This window comes from Culex quinquefasciatus, chromosome 2 (genome assembly GCF_015732765.1).
Source record: "Culex quinquefasciatus strain JHB chromosome 2, VPISU_Cqui_1.0_pri_paternal, whole genome shotgun sequence".
NCBI classification, from domain to species: domain Eukaryota; kingdom Metazoa; phylum Arthropoda; class Insecta; order Diptera; family Culicidae; genus Culex; species Culex quinquefasciatus.
This window is the reverse complement of record NC_051862.1, coordinates 70142774-70160914: the sequence shown is the minus strand read 5'-3', so window position 1 is coordinate 70160914 and position 18141 is coordinate 70142774. Positions and strand designations below refer to the sequence as shown.

The 18141-nt window shown below is 35.4% G+C and overlaps 1 protein-coding gene across 1 annotated transcript; it reads left to right on the top strand.

Annotated features, from left to right (window-relative positions):
* The first annotated feature begins 3360 nt into the window (after positions 1–3360).
* Positions 3361–16618, top strand: LOC6035932 (aquaporin-11). Its single transcript, XM_001845990.2, has 4 exons — positions 3361–3693; positions 3768–3890; positions 15868–16158; positions 16221–16618. Exons 1-4 carry the CDS (start codon positions 3519–3521, stop codon positions 16415–16417), a joined length of 786 nt encoding a protein of 261 aa, XP_001846042.1. The 5' UTR covers positions 3361–3518; the 3' UTR covers positions 16418–16618.
* Positions 16619–18141: the final 1523 nt, after the last annotated feature.

The following is an 18141-nucleotide window of genomic DNA, read 5'->3' as shown; positions in this document are numbered from 1 at the left end:
TTGTCAACTATAGTCATAAAAATGCAAAAAAATATGTATTTCTGAAACTGTAACTGATGAATCGATTGTAAACTATTATGGATACATTGTACTTTGTTTGATTTGCAGTTAAGTGAGAGCAATTCTCTAGCTTCTCGCAAGAATTATCGGATGAAATTTTGTCCATCGATTCTTTAGTAGACATAAAAAATAGTAATTTTGCATAATTTGTTTCTCCATCTCCATACAAGTCTCCATACTCACTTGGAAGTTGTCCATACAAAAAGAAGGAAGGGAATATCAATGTAGTATTATCCTTTTCGATTTTCTTCACTTTTTATGTTTTTGAGGACCATATTTACCAACTATTGGGCTATACTACCCCTGTTCGCAAAAATGACCTATGAGCAATTATCTACGAAATCGATCTTTATTTTAGAATTTTAATTTTTGTAATTTTTAATCCGACTGAAACTTTTTTTTATTCAGATAAATTTGGAATTTGGTAATTAACTGACTCATGGCGGTTTCAAATACACCCAAAAACAAAAAAAAAATAATATTTGGGTAAATGGAGCTAGAACTCTAGAATTATTGACAAGTTTGAACTGAGGAAACCCGGAGTCAATGATCCGATTTACAATGTTAAAATATGAAAAATTCGGGAAATTTTCCGATCTTTTCGAAAACAATATTTTCAAAAATTTTAAATCGAGACTAACATTTTAAAGGGCCAAATATTCAATATTACGCCCTTTTTAAATATTAGACATATTGTTTTCGAAAAGATCGGAAAATTTCACGAATGTTTCATATTTTAACATTAATGAAACCAAGTAACCATCCAGCACTAAGTAAAGTCATTAATCAGCAGTATATTGGCACCGCGCTATTACTTATGAGTCATCCAACAGCATTTGTTAATGCAAATCAGCACTGATTCAACAGCACAGTCAATAGCTGTTATAATACTGATTTAGAGCTACGCCTAGCAACACTGTCAATATTATCAATCAAACTGGCAACAGGATTCTAATGTTGAGTGAAGAGTGAAAGAGATAGAGAACAAAGAAAAACAAACTTCTCGCTCACTCGTAGTCTTGTACGAAAGTTGCAGAAATTAGCAGCAAGTTTTTCTTTTTGGATAAGTTTTTACTCGTTTTTTCACAAGGTTTTTCATGTAAGTACTTGAAATAATTGGATGGATTAAAATTTTACAGAATTGCATTATTCATTTTCAGCATCTTTTAAACTCACCCGTCATCATGAGGAAGAATCTAAAGCAGCCGTTCCATGGAACTGTAGAAAACCAGCTACTAATTGTGGCAAGCACCCTCCGTAAGATCTTCAGCGTACTTATGATGGCCCGTGGGATGCCCGGAACCTGCAAAAGAGTCAAGAAGGGAAGTTTGAAGTTGCCCACAACATCGGATTCACCATCGAAAGCTGAGCCTCGCAGCGCGGCAAATACGACATGATCGACAAAGCGTTTGATCTTAATAAATTTGCCGCGAGGCTGTAGGTAATATTTGTAGATATTGTTTACATTAAGTAATTTGTTTAATATGAAATAAATAAATTTAAATGTGTATAATTAGTAAAGGAAGTAAATTGCGTCGAAGCAAACTAAAAAACGTTTTAATCATGATAAAGAACAAAATACACCGAAAAGACCTAGTCTGAAACAGTAAACACAAGATGCTTTAAAATCGCACTTGAAAATTGCTTCTTACTTAGCCGTGAGGATACGGGCTCAGGACCACCACCACAACAGCGATGTCAACTTCCATAAATACTCCTTTGCACGAGCATCCATCAAACCAACATCACAAAACAGGTCGGCAATGCAGTTAAAAACAATCCAAAACTAGAACTTTTGTTTTGCTCTCTGTTTTTGTTTTTTTTTTTTTTTTTTTGACATTTTCCGCAGGGGTGGACAGAAACAGTCGAGGCCAGCACTAAACCAGCCGATTAAAATCCAACTGTGGTCATTATTCAGCACTATAGTAGCTGTTAGTGCTGACGTTAAAACTGTTCAGCTTATACTCGCAGCTGTAACAGCGTATTAAATGCCGATGTGTGGCTGAGTTTAAGTGCTGGATAGTTACTTGGGTTGTAAATCGGCCCATTAGTTGCTGAGATATCGACATAAGAAAACGGTTGGTTGTTTGAATGAGTCTTAGAAAACATCAATTTCCCTGTTTTTAAACACTTGCATGACAATATCTCAGCTACTAAGGGCCGTATCAACAAAGTTCAAAAAAGCAAAATATAGAGAGTTTTCTCAGCACTTCAAAAATATATTTTTTAAACTGGGCAAACATGTACACTAATTCAAAAAAATGAAAAACTGCGACTATTTAAAAAAAAGTAACCTAAAAATGGCTTTAATTTGAAAACGGTGCACTTTATCAAAATTTCACTAAAGTACTTTTTGATTGCAACCTGTGCAATCGTGTGCATATTTTTCGGTTCACGAACTCACATCCAGACACGCGCACAGACATTTGGTCAGAATTTGATTCTGAGTCGATAGGTACATGTGAAGGTGGGTCTGCGAGGTCGAATAAAGAAGTTCATTTTTCGAGTGAAGGTGCGGTTTTAGTAATTTAAATTGAATTTGCAAATAATTGATCGAATTTCTGTAAGGAGATTTTTTTTCAATTCAATTTAAATAATAAAAATATTTTTATCAACAAGAAAAAATCTTCTTGGAAATACTATTTCAGTCTAGAAAATTGATATTTTGTGGTAGATTTTTTCAGAAAAATATTCAAAATCTTATTACAAATTTCTTTTTTTCAGTTTGAGCCTTTGCGCATCGCTCGAATATATGTCTGCGCAAAACACAATAATTTTTCTGTAGCTGACTACACGTGACTCTTCACGGGTTCTGTGCTGTACATACACAGAAAAAAATGTAAATTTGGAAGCTGTAATTTTGGAAGGTTGAATATTGCCTCTTTTATTATATAATTTTACCTTAATTTAGACTGAAAAAGTGACATTACACCAGAAAAGTGGTAAAATTACACATTTCCAGAGGTAAAATTACACCTTTTTTCGGACATAAAAGATGTACCCCTTCCCAGATGTAATATTACCATGATTTTTTTTTCTGTGTAAGACGATGCAAAAGACTTAAATTCCTCAATGGGCGCATATGTAAAACCAAACGGTCATACCACTTAAAGATAAATAAAAATAAACGCATGTTCTGAACATGTAAAGAGACAACAATATGAGTTCGCGAGTTAATTTGGTGTGCGTTTAAGCTTGGCCAAGGTGTTCTCTTGCGAGCATGTTCTCTCGCGATCATCAGAGAACGCGGCTCAAAATATGCGCACGATCGTCACTCGCCTGAGTATACGATCGCGACTTGCTGCGATTTATTTTTATTCGCGCTCAACTCGTTCAAAGTATCGGACTACTTAGTCCGCCCGTGGCTGGCTTGTGTCGCCAATCGACTTTTGATCTTTTCACTCAAATTATTTCGATTCCGAAATCCCGGACCATTCCGGAGTGCCACATTTCCGACGATGGCCATCGAACAGCTTGGCTTCAGCGTGTTCTTCATTGCGCTCACCTGCTTCCTGGCTTCGGCGGCACGTCGCCTCAACGACAAATTGTCCAAAGATGGTCTAGTGAAGGAGTTGATCTTTGAGGCCATTGCGGCCGCCGAACTTTGCGGCTGTTGCTTCGAGCTGATCATCGGTACATAGAAGCGCATCAACGTTGAAGAATTTGGTGAAGAATTTGTGCTAAATTGTGATCTGATCTTCTTCCAGTGGCGGATAACTTTGGCGTGGCCACGTACGCCGTGTTCCTTTTCACGCTGACCATTTGGTGGGGTCGACAGTGGGGCAATGCCACGGCCTGCCCTTACACCTATATGGAGCAGATCGTGCAAGGTATGTTTTCAATAAGGGGGGGGGGAGAGGTGTAGTTACACAACAATTTCGCAAACATGGTGAAGCAACGTGAAAGAATTTGAATTGTCAGTACGATTTGCGGAAACGGGATGTGAAGAAAGTGTAATAAAAATAGTACAGAATGAGAAGATTCTGAATTGCAAATTTGAGAGAATGAGAGAGATTTTCGCGTTGAGAGTTATAAAATTTTCTCTCTTACGAATTAACTTTAATTTAGTGTTGGTGCGCTACTGAAGCAATCATGATTGAGAGCAACATGTCAAGCGTGTAATTGTTGTTGTTATTGGAAAGATCTTAACAATTAATTGATAACAAGTGAAGAGCATTTTCCGTCAAGCGTGAAGCGAATCGAGACAGCTGTTTTACTCATGTTTTGAACAGTATATTGTTTATAGGTTTCGAATTGAACAGACACAGAACAACCACTATGTTGAAGGAACCAACAAACGTAAACCTAAACCTTTCAACAAACTGACTGGTTTAAGTCTCGGATTAGTTTTCAAAAAGCCGTAAGAGCCATTGGTAAACAAAGTCCTTTTTACATTGGTATTCGACCTACTTATGAAAAATTAATATCAAAAACGCTCGAGATTGTTCATCTACACGTCCTTCAAGTGCCCCAAACTAAAAATAATTGAAATTTTGTCTCATTTTCGAGAAAAACGAAAATTAGTGTAAGAGGTCACGGTGGCTCTTACGGCTTTTTGAAAACTCACCCGAGAAGTGAACTTTTTAATTAATAGATTGTATAAATATTAAAGGAGGAACAATGTGTCATTACATCGTACACCAGGCCTGCCCAACGTCCGGCCCGCGGGCCAGATCCGGCACGTGAAGCCATTTCATCCGGCCCGCGACGGCTTTTCAAAATAGTTCTATGACCGGCCCTTAAGGCTGTTCATGAAATATTAAATGAATAAATTAACTGTCTGAAATAAACAAAAAAAGCTCGAGATCAAATTTTAACATATTGATACAACATTCTTTATGTTTGAATTTAATTCTTATAATTTCTTTATTGATATTTTTAAACTGAAAACTTGTCCATTTCGTAAAATTGTGAAATTTATGAAAAAACTTGGATTGTTGTCTAAAAATGTACAAAAAGAAACTAAATTTAAATATTTTTCAGTTTTAACTGTGTTTTTTTTTTCAAATTGTAGTTGATTTCTATTTTCTATTTTTTAAATAAATATGTAAGCAAAAACTAATGTATTTTCCAGAACAACTTTTCAGTTTAAGAAAAGCTTTAAAATGCTAATTGTTCATACTGAATATAAAAAAATGTCTCAAAATGAGTCAAGCAATAAGGGAGCAAAAAATATATTTTTAATAAACTTTGAATTTGAAGGATAGCGAAAAAAAAATATTTCAAATGACTAAAAAAACACAAATTTCAAAAAGTAAAAAAATATAATCATTTATTTTTTTACTTTTTTAAATTTGTTTTTTTTAAATCATTTAATTTTTTTATTTGAATAAAGGTGCACAACAACGCGAAAAGTTTTTTTTTGTAAAGGATATTCGAATCCAAATTTCGTTTGAATAAATTTCACTATGTGTCATTATTTTTTTATATTGGAGTGTTGAGGAAATTAAAATTACAAAAAATGCAACGACCATAAAAATTACAATGTTTTTTTTTTTAAATACTATATCAAGGCATTTAATTGTACTATACAATTTTAAACAAACAAAAATTGAAATAAGTTAAATAAACACATTTTTGAAAGTTATCTTTGTTTTTCATTCTTTAAATCAAGATATATGAATCCTATTTGCAACACTAGTTCTTCTATTAATTTACTTTAAAAGAAAACTATTTTTTTCAACTTTTATCAAATATTAGTTCCGGCCCGCCACTGTTTTAGAAAAATCAGATCTGGCCCGCAAAGCTAAAAGGTTGGGCACCCCTGTCGTACACCAATTACACTGCCGCTCGAAGCTAGTCCGTCCCATATGTAATTTCATCAATTTTAAGGTAATGATGTAGTTTGGTTCGAAATCATGTAAACTATCAGAAACACCTATAAGATGTAGTACTTTAGAAAACCGGAGAAAATCCACTTTTTCGTGAAATTCTAACACGTAGCCTTATGGGCGGGACAAATTTAACAGGCGTTTTTCTCGGCATGCTGTTTTTACATATGGGACGGACTCGATTATAGCGGCAGTACAGCTCCTTAAAGGAGTTTCAAACTGAAATCGAGTGATACAAAGCTTAGTAGGAAATGAGCAAGCCAGTTCCATCAAATTAGTTGTTTAATTAGTGGAAATCGTCAAATTGGATGGATTAGAACCGATGCATGCATAAAAGTAATATTTGGAAAAAGTACTCTTCAGAAAAAAACGTATCCGTTCACACAAAAAAATGTTTTGTAGAATCAGCCTGTACAAGGTTTGATTCAACAAAATAATTTGTTGAATATGGGTAATTCAAAACTTGTTTTCGTAAAATCGCAATAACTCGTGATGTTTATAAGCAAACCCCTTATGTCTATAAATCAAATTTTTTGTAATTGTATGTTCTACAACTTTGTAGAATATTGTTATACTCTAAAAAATAACCCTGCAAAGTTAGAAAAAACACGAAGTTTTAAAATGAAAAATTTTGTTCTAAATGAAAAAATTACCCTTCTGGGTCAATGTAGATTTAAAAAGTACATTAAATTTCCCATAAAATGACATGTTCCCAATTTTTTTACAGTCGAGTAACGGAAAATGGGAGAATTTTTTAAACTTTTTTTGTGGTTTTTTCCATGAAAAATACGTTTTTTTCGGAATTCTGAGTACGCCACCAAATTTAGCATCTAATTTTAAATAAAAATCCCTTTGCCACCAAATTTCTATCTCATCACCGTTTCAGGCTGCAAATTATTTCGCATGTTCAAAAATGGAAGGGGCCGTCCGTCACGAGATATCAAAAAACGGACCTCGGATTCGTAATCAGGGACAAAAGTTACCCCTTAGAACAAAGTTTCACACAAATCGAAGAAGGGTCGGGGCAACTGCTGTGTGAGTTGGCGGAGAATTACCCGTATAATCAACAAAATTTTGCGTTGGGTCAAACCTTGGTCCTTCTCAATCAAAGTCTTTCGCTGTTATGAAAAAGGTGCATTGACAATTGGCGTTGAATTAACAAAAATCTTGTTTTTCAAATCAACAAAATGTTTTGTTGATTCAAACATGCCTTATTTTTCTGCGTGTTGATATTTTAGCATAACATGATTTTCAATATTTCGTGGTTCTCAAATGACGAAAAGGACTACTTTTCTCTACCACAAATAACAGAATCGAAAAGAAATACTTTTCGAGCAACAAGCGTGTTATTGTCTTTTTTATTTTATTATTCTTTATTAGATAAAGATTTTCAGCCGGCGGCTGGTTCAACTCTTTGTTATTGTCTTTTAGATACAAGGACTGGAATGGATACTGAAGAGTGAACTTTTTGGCACTTGTATCGAAAAGTAAAACTTTTATTGAAAAGTTATACTTTTCACCACTGTTTTGATTTTAACGGTGAATTTACTACACACTTAATTTTTTTACCGAATTCGGTAGTTGAAAAATCGGGAAAGTTTAAATCGGTAACCCATCTGTCAAAGTGAACAAATTTTTACCGAAAATCGGTTGTAGGATGAACAATAATGAACTTTATTACCGAATTTCGGTAAGTTTTTACCGAATTCGGTACTTTTCAGATTACCGAACTGTTCAGCAGTTGAAATTTCGGTAAACTTTACAAAATTGGGTAAAAAATCTATTTTTTTTTCAGCACTCGTCATATTGTTCCAACTCGGCGATCGTCGTTTGATAAATGTACCGTCAACTGGGGCGAAGCGGGACTACAAAGCTTCAAATTTGGAAAAGAATGCATACATTTTGTTGGTCTAACCGAAACCACTCAAAAACATCAAAATATTAGGCAGCAACAACATTGCTAAACCTGCTGTCCCAATTCACCCCAGATGAGGGTATAACTTGTGCTAAAAATAAACTTGCTTTTTGCAACTTGTTGCATAATTTACTATTGCATTGAAAACAAAATACCATCGGTTGTAAACAATTTAAAATGCATTGTTCAACACATAACATACGGGGAAAAGACGAATCACTTCAGAAAATAAAATATTCATAGAGTTTATTGATATTTTCTATTTTTTATCGTAGCAAAACTGTAAGTAACAATGTGCAAAGTTTATTATGATAAGTTTTTTTTTCAACATGTCGAAAATTTAGTTTTTGGATTACAAACAATTGACAAATGTCTCCATCATGTCGGTCCCGGCCTTGGTTGTTAGGCCGTTAAGTCATTCCAGGTGTAGGAGTTGTCTCCATGCTATAAGTACAAACAACACACCAAACCAAGCCTACTCCGGTGGAATCGCTGGCGGCGGTTGGACTCGCAATCCAAAGGTCGTCATTTCAAACACTGGGGTGGAAGGTTCCTTGGAGTAAAAAGAGGTTTGGGTGCTCCATTCAAGCCTTCGGACTCTTAGGTTCGAGCAGAAACTTGCAATAGAGACCACAAAAGACCCGGGGGTCGTTAATGTGGATGGTTTGATTTTTTTTTTGTTAAAACTGTCTTGTACACAGTGAAAAAAATGGTAATATTATACCTGGAAAGAGGTACATACTTTTATGACAGAAAAAAATGTGTAAAACCTCTGAAAATATGTTATTTTACTACTTTTCTGACATTACACGTAAACGGAAAATTACATCATAAAAGAGGTAATATTCAACCTTCCAATTTCAAACAATTTCGTACTGTGTATTACAAGAAAAAAAAATGTTACAGAATATTTAAATGGTTTAAAACAACAACTGTTTACTAGCCTGTCCCATTTTGAGGTCATGTCGAGGAATTTCAGGTGCTCACTTCTTAAATGATAGATTATGATGTTAGGAACAATGTTTTCTTAGACAAGAAAAAATAATAAAATACTTTCTCGCACCCCCTAGTCGATTTACTGAAAAAAGTCACTTTTTTGAACAAATTTTCTAAAATCGCTTGGAATCAATACAAAAACTGTTTCGATCAGGTGTGTATTATCTTCAAACGATAGGTTTTTGTCCATAGATTAAGATGCACTATCAATATTGGACCAAAATTTAAGTTTTTGGACTTTCCCAGGCGGATTTGTGTCGAAAAAATCGCATTTTTTCGAAACTTTTTTCAGAAATGTTCATTTAATTTAGGGTAGCATATTTTTCCCAGTAAAACCAATACATGCAGCTTGTAGGAAATTTCATGGCGAACATTTTTCCCTCTGAGAAAATGCAATTTCGACACTCCAGAGCCGAGATATTTGAGTTTTAGTGAGGAAAAAAGTGCAAATTTTCAAAATTTCTCAGAATTCAGAAGCAAGGCCTACTAATTACACGATGTAGCAAGCATATGTCTCAAAGGTCAGGGTATGCTTTTTTATAGTAATTTTGGCCGCTGAATCCGAATCTGAAATCAAATTTCGTGTAAACAGTGATGTTTTGGAGCTACACCCTTTTGGAATGCTATTTGCGTGTTTAAGAGGCAGTTTTTGTAAATGCTCGGTTTGTTCTAGAGGTCGTATCGAGGTGCTCCGATTTGGATGAAACTTTCAGCGTTTGTTTGTCTATACATGAGATGAACTCATGCCAAATATGAGCCCTCTACAACAAAGGAAGTGGGGTAAAACGGGCATTGAAGTTTGAATTTTCCGAGGATTTCGAATATGACAAAAGGAGACTAAAAAGTGCCGCTATGGATGCCTACAGGACAATAACTAACGTTGTAAAATGTTTATTATAGAAAAATCGAAAAACTATGCGAAAAACTGCGATTGGCCAAAAAGTTATTACCGTAGGCTTATAGTCCATGAAATTCCCTAACTTGGTGTTGCTGGCTGTTGCAAAAAGATATTGAGGTTTAAAAAACCATTTTTTACAGTAATTTGCAAAAGCTATGAGAAAAAGTCAAACCAATCCTGGATGTCTATGGCTCATTTTGAAGTGCTTCAAAAGACCTTTCGAATGCATCTAAGAGAGTTGGAATTGATGAAGTTTTACGGAAATGCGAGCAATTTTAAGATTTTTTATGTTTTTTTCGACCTCAAACTTCAAAGCCCGTTTTACCCCACTTCCCTTTGTTGTAGAGGGCTCATATTTGGCATGAGTTCATCTCATGTATAGACAAACAAACGCTGAAAGTTTCATCCAAATCGGAGCACCTCGATACGACCTCTAGAACAAACCGAGCATTTACAAAAACTGCCTCTTAAACACGCAAATAGCATTCCAAAAGGGTGTAGCTCCAAAACATCACTGTTTACACGAAATTTGATTTCAGATTCGGATTCAGCGGCCAAAATTACTATAAAAAAGCATACCCTGACCTTTGAGACATATGCTTGCTACATCGTGTAATTAGTAGGCCTTGCTTCTGAATTCTGTATCGGACCGAGTGTCCGAGCGGGATAACTGTGATATTATGCACTGGAAAGATAACACTTGCACATTGATTTTAACTGCTTTTATTTATTACATTGACACGAGTACTGACTGACACAAGCACAAGCACAAACCCAAGCACAGGACTATTGGCTGCACAACTGACAACAGAGCACAAGCATAAGGAACACTGACTAATGACTGCACAATACAAAAAAGACCCCGCGACTGAACAAGCTCAGGCCGTTAAATACTAAGATCACAGAACTGCGATCTACCAGTGCCCTAGGTCGTGGTCGAAAAATGTTATACAAAACATCAGGTGTCAAGCGTTACCGCTACCTGAATGTTTTGGATAACACACCGCGTGTGCTAGACCATTTACCGTTGTCGTGAACTTGACATTGTTCATGACAAACAATAACTGTAGTCTATGTAGGTAAGCGACTTAGGGACGCTACATCTCCCCTTCCTTAACAGCTTGAAATTAATCTTGAAGAGATTGATTTCAAGTAGATAGTTGTAGGTTTTTGGTAATATATTATAATTTTTCCTAACTTTACGTTGGTCCTTGCTACCTCAGGGATGACTTCTTGGATGTCTTCCGTCTCGCGATATGACTCTGGGGTGTCTTCGGGGATAATCACGGTTGTCCTGGCTGCTTCGATGATGTACGTCTGAGCTGTATTGACGATATTGACTCTGTTGTTCCAACCGTTGACTTTTCGCTGTTAAGTGTTCAATCTGTTGTTGATGCCATCTCTTGTTAAACTTTTCGTATCTCGATACGGTATGATTGAACTTCCATTAGTTCATTAGATCAATTCTGTCAAGGCAAACACTGCCAAAAATATGTTCATGCAACCATTGCCAAAATAAATGCAGTCTAAGTTCATTGCATAGCCGCTAATAACACTCCGGTTATTAATGAATAAGGCGCAATCTAGGAGCATCATCTCCCAGTCGCCGTCGTTTAAATCGTATGTTGATACCGTATATATTTGTCTTTCCAACGAGATTCCATCGATCTCTCATCTTGCCATTCTCCTTGCCACAATCTAGACCATCAGCTTCGTCAACATCCGTGGTAACACCATACAACATTGAGTAACATTGAAGATCACCAATTTCCATCATCTAGAGTAACGCCAAGGACCCTTCGTTGTCCTATCTTGAAGACCCTAGCGTCATTGATTGAGAAGATCACCACCATCTGGAGTAACGCCAAGGACCTTTCGTTGTCCTATCTTGAAGACCCCAGCGTCATTGATTGCGAATGTTGAAGTTTGAAGTTACCTCTGCTCCCTAGCAGAGTGGATTCCGCTCTCTGAGGACTGGCTCAAAATTCTAAACCCTAAGTTTTTTTTTGTTTTTATACTTTGAATTGCTAAGCTGCCTTTTTTTTTTAATTCGCAGAATTTTTTTTAAATATAATGATTATTTAAATATAATGATTATCTCTACGAATTGGCTAAGCCCCATATTTTATTTTTAGGTGGCATTTAATTTTGATTGACTCTCAATTTGTTTTTTTTTGAATATTTTATAAACAAAATGATTGGTTATTTTTAAACCATACTTATATTATTTTTTTTTTCAATCATTTTATTTATCGCTCTTCTCACAGACCTCTTACATTCATCTTGCATGCATACAGGTTTAAATTGAATGATATTAAATTTTGGTGAATAGAATAGTCCGAATCATTTACTGGCATCATTCAATTTATATACTTACATAAATGATCAGACCGATCATTCTCCCTATGACCCCGAAAAGTTGGTAGTAGGTGTGCTGAAAAGAAAAGTCTCAAGCAAAGGGAAATTCTCGCATTCAAGCATATTAGTATAAAATGCAATGTTTTTTTTATATTATTATTATTTTTTTAACATGATAAAACTCAAATTCTTCTTAAAAGTACTAAACGAATTTACATCGTAATCGTTTTCATTGACAGCGTACACATTGTTAGCGTGTGTGTCATCAAGTAAAAATATACTTTGAAGAGCATTTTGCTAACCCTTTTTTTTAGTAAAGGATTGAACCTAATGATGAAACCATCGATAGGCAAATCTTTAAAGGCATATTTCATTATGCGGGTGAGTTACCACAATACAGATTAATTTTTAAAATCCATATTGTGAACGTGATAATAAGAGTCCACATTCATGAATTAAGTTATAAAGAGCACTGCGCTTGAGCGACCATTATGTTTAATCAATCACTTCATTTTAAAATAAAATATCCTTTTAATTTCAATTTTCATTCGACATTTTTCGATAATGTGTCCAGTCCAAATTATCAAAACATATTTAGCTTCCTTTCATACGAAATCTTTTGAAATCTTCAAGCTTTTGTGAGGATTGCAATACATTTTGACAATTTAAACTTAAAGGTTTAATTTCTTCAATTGAATTTGAGTTCTCTTTTCTATCACCATAACTCAATGATGATATCGACCGAGAGTTGAATTTATCTGTATGATATTGTTTTATTTTTTTAAACGTTCTGACTTGTTCCAAGGCAATAGGTTTCGTTGTTTCAACCCATGCAATATCACTTTCTATGATCTCATTGGCATCTTTTGGATTCAATTGGCTTTCAAAAACGGTATCTTTTAAAGTATCAAATTCCAAGACAACAACTTGTTCTTGATGGACTCGATTTTGAATTTCCTCAGTCGTTTTCTGATTAAAAATCCATTGAGGAATAATTATGTTTGAATCGTTAGTCTCAGCATAAATCTTTGTTAAATCATAAATAATTTCTTTGTCATCTGATTTATTATATTCTTCTTTTAAATAATCAGACGAAGTTGCAACATCATCATTTATTTCATTTATTTGGGTCAACTGATCTAATTCTTCATTAACATTCAAAACTTGAACTTCAATTTCACTGTGTGTAGTATGTTCAACCGCAATATTCTCTTCAAATAGATTGTCACCTTTCCATGCCGCAGTAGTAAGCAGAAAACTCAAATTTTCACTCGATTGATCTGGTTCTGTATCTTCAGTTTCTAAATCAAATTCATATCTTGTTTCACTATTTTCAGCAAGTTCAATGTGCTCATCGTCATTTGAATTTGAAATATCTATTATATTTTTAGACTCATAGCTTTGATTAAAATCGTCAAGACTTTGCACTAGTTCTGACTCTTCTGTTACAAAAACTGAACAATTATCTGAATAATTTTGTGAATTATACTGATTGTCCATTTGTTGTTGACTGAAATTATCATTTCTGTTATCAAACCAGTCTGAACCATTAGTCTGGTTGTTAAAATTGCTATCATTAAAATTTTGAGACTGGTTTCTGTATTGCCAGTTTGGGCGATTTTCAAAATTTTGAAATTTGTTGTTTTTCCTCCCATGATAATATGATCTACTGTTTGAGTTTGAATTAGAACTATAGTTATAATGGCGTTTGTCAAATGATGTACATTCACCGTTAAAATCATCTGAGTGATAACGAATTGCATCATCGTAATTGTCATTTGTATAATTTTGTTTCATTGCTGAACTGGTATTAATTGCTTCAATATATTTGCACTTTTTGACTAATTCTGCAACTAAGTCTTCATAATCATCAGCTTGGATATTTGCTGCAAGTTTCACAACATTGTAATCTCTCAAACCTGAGATAAAATATAATTTGAATTGTCTATTTGCATAGACGTTATTCCCAAGCTTTTAATAGAAGCATGAATTTTGTCAGCCCTCTCTTTATAATCTTCAAAAGATTCATGATGCAATTGCTTTAAACTATAAACTTGCATGATAATCTGCTCCAGACTTAATTTATCTTCAAAGGCATTTTTCAAAGCTTGTTTGGTTTCATTCCAAGATTCTTTAATTATATTGTCAGCTTTATCTAGCGCTTTCCCATGAAACTTCATGCGAACTACTACAAGTAATTGATGTTCCCAATTAACGTTGGCATTATTTTCATTGCCGTGAGCAAAAATGTCTATAAATGCAATAAAATTTTGTAGATGGTCAGGAGATCCATCAAATTTTGGAATGCAAATTACTGCCTCTTTCAGATCAAACACCATTTTGTTATTTTAAAATTTAAAATTGAAATTTATATGCGATGCATAACAATGAACATTTTATTCAAACACTTTTACTCAACGAAATAGCTTTGAAGTACTGACTTCTCCATCAAATCATCAAACACTATTACTTTTTTCACAAAAATCAGAACATAAAACTAAAAAGTACTTACCATGTTATTAATAGAATGATGATCATCCTCTCGTGGTGGCCTGCCTCGCTTACGGATGAAATCGTCAAAGTCGTCGAAACAGCAACACACACATTCACGAAAAACGGTCAAAAACAATACTCAGTTCTGCGTGGTTCTAGAATTCACGAGTAGTACACCCACACACTTTTGCTTCCTTGTATCTACTAATCGAAATCGAGTGCTATATCAATTATTACTTAATTCAGTCAGAAATGGCGTTTTCCTTTTTCCTAGCGGTTAGTTTCCGCTGTCACCAGATGTATCGGACCGAGGGTCCGAGCGGGATAACTGTGATATTATGCACTGGAAAGATAACACTTGCTTATTGATTTTAACTACTTTTATTTATTACATTGACACGAGTACTGACTGACACAAGCACAAGCACAAACCCAAGCACAAGACTATTGGCTGCACCACTGACAACGGAGCACAAGTATAAGAAACACTGACTATTGACTGCACAATACAAGAAAAAAGAGACCCGACTGAACAAGCTCAGGCCGTTAAATACTAAGGTCACTGAACTGTGATCTACCAGTGCCCTAGGTCGTGGTCGAAAAATGTTATACTAAACATCAGGTGTCAAGCGTTACCGCTACCTGAATGTTTTGTATAACACACCGCGTGTGCTAGACCAGTTACCGTTGTCGTGAACTTGACATTGTTCATGACAAACAATAACTGTAGTCTATGTATATTAGGTAAGCGACTTAGGGTCGCTACAATTCTGAGAAATTTTGAAAATTGGCACTTTTTTCCTCACTAAAACTCAAATATCTCGGCTCTGGAGTGTCGAAATTGCATTTTCTCAGAGGGAAAAATGTTCGCCATGAAATTTCCTACAAGCTGCATGTATTGGTTTTACTGGGAAAAATATGCTACCCTAAATTAAATGAACATTTCTGAAAAAAGTTTCGAAAAAATGCGATTTTTTCGACACAAATCCGCCTGGGAAAGTCCAAAAACTTAAATTTTGGTCCAATATTGATAGTGCATCTTAATCTATGGACAAAAACCTATCGTTTGAAGATAATACACACCTGATCGAAACAGTTTTTGTATTGATTCCAAGCGATTTTAGAAAATTTGTTCAAAAAAGTGACTTTTTTCAGTAAATCGACTAGGGGGTGCGAGAAAGTATTTTATTATTTTTTCTTGTCTAAGAAAACATTGTTCCTAACATCATAATCTATCATTTAAGAAGTGAGCACCTGAAATTCCTCGACATGACCTCAAAATGGGACAGGCTACTGTTTACTTTCCCCACGCACAGGTGAGGTCAACTTCCGCGAGGCTGCCCTCAAGATCTGGGCCCAGCTGATGGGCGGATGCTGCGTGTACCGTTACGTGCAGCTGTACTGGTGGTTCGAGTTTGCCGAAACGCACGAGGGCCGTGCGTTCGAGGAGTGCGCCGCCGATCTTAAGGTGAACCTGTACCTGGGCGCGTTCATCGAAGGATTGGCCACCCTGTGCTGCCGGCTGGCGTCGAAGGTCATCTCGGAAAAGGACGCCAAGTTTGGAGCGTTCATCGATTCGTTCATCGGCACTAGCCTGGTCGTGTTGGGTAAAGACATTTGACAACAGTTTTGACGAACCTTTAGATAACTAAATTTCTTTAATTAACAGCCTTTAACTACTCCGGAGGATACTTCAACCCGGTGCTGGCCACTTCTCTGAAGTGGGGCTGCGCAGGAAACTCCGCCCTGGAGCACATCATCGTCTACTGGCTTGGATCGTGTGCTGGTGCCGTGATTTCGGTGCCCCTGTTCAAGATGGACAAGTTCCGTAGCATGTTCCTTGCGGATAAGGTTAAATCGGAGTAAGAGGTCCAGAAGCCGAGGATGAACTTACGAGTCGAAATTCTAGTCATCTCTGTCGATAATTATGTTCGAAACATTGTTTATTTATTTGAATTATCCTTCTGTAACAATCCCTTCCCTTTACGATGTGCATTTCCGTCCCTAGGTGTTAAATGTTGACGATTTTATCTTAATAAAGAGAACGATTCGAAAATTCGAAGAAAAGACAATCGTTTTTATTTACAATCACCAAGTTTACCGAGCCATCTATGTGAAGCATCTCGTTATTATTATTTTCTCTGTTTTTGTTGAAAGGATGAGATTTCGTAAAAAATAAAAAAATATTGAAATTACAAGCCAGAATTTCAACAGTTCAATGAAAAAACCATTGGAAAATGCTTTTTACACCCGTACAGTTGATATGCAATAATTAATTTTCAAAAAATTAAATATCTGACAAAAACAAATTTTTGCATCAGTTGATTGCCCTTAAATTTCCATTGAAAATGTGAACTTTTTTGAAAAAATTTGGATCGCTCAAAAATTCTGCAAATAATTTCCATCTGAATTATAAATTTATTGGAAACTAAGTACGCAAGTTTTTGGTATGAAACCAAAAAGGTTCAATTAAAATCTAGCCTCAAAAAGTATTGATAGAGTTGCCAGATCTTCGATTTTTTAGGCTTGTGTGGATGGTTTTCAATTTCGTATCCAACGATAGGTCGGATAAAAGATCCGGACACAGTTTTCGTTTAGATTTAAGTGAGTTCCGGGTTAAAAAAGGACATAATTGTCACTAAAATGGTCAAAACTCGAGACAGGGTTGCCTGATCTTCAATGTTTCAGATTCGTTGGCAAGGTTTTTCAATTACCCAACCAACGATGGGTTGGATAATGGATCCGGACGAAGTTTACATGCATTTAAGTGAGATCCGGCTTCAAAAAAGTAAATGAACACCACTTAAGTGGTCATCACGTGGGTCAGGGCAGGGTTGCCAGCTCTCCAATGTTTTGTACTCGTTGGAAAGGTCTTGCAGTTACCTATCAAATGGTATATAACATGATGATATTTGTAATGATTTCCGCCTATTTATCTAACATCCGGATATTTGCGAAAACACATTTTTATACATAACTTTTAAACTACTTATCGAAACTTATTTTTTTTGGAATGCGATCTATGGGACCCTATAAACCGAGTCAAACGCGACCGTTTTGACCTAAATCGGTTAAGCCAGTGCTTAGAAAATTGAGTGACAATTTAGGTAACACTCAGCCGGACAGACATTTCAGTAAAAACATTTCAAAAGGGCGAAACCTACGGTCCTGCCGTTTCGGGAAAATCAACATTCAAAATTTTGCAATTTCGATCAATTCCTATTTCCACAAAAAAAAACATGAAAACCATCAATTTTGTTCAAACGTAATAGAAAATAGCAATAATTTCATCATAGAGAGCAATTTGAAATTAATTAAGGTGTTTTTGCTATTAAAAATTGAGAAAAAGAAATTACGCCTTTTTGGAGAGCGTGCCTATATTTTCGCCCCACCGTATTCGCCACCCACTCAACCAAAACAAAGGTTTCGCCAGTCAAGTTACGCCACAAAGCAGAAGTAAACAACAGATTCGCCCTTTTGTGTTTTGTTCATTTTTCGGGTTTTTAAAGAAAAAAGTGGTGAAACAACTATTTTATCATTGTGAAACGTTACAGTCAGTGATAATACAGTGATATTTGCAACCTCAGTGA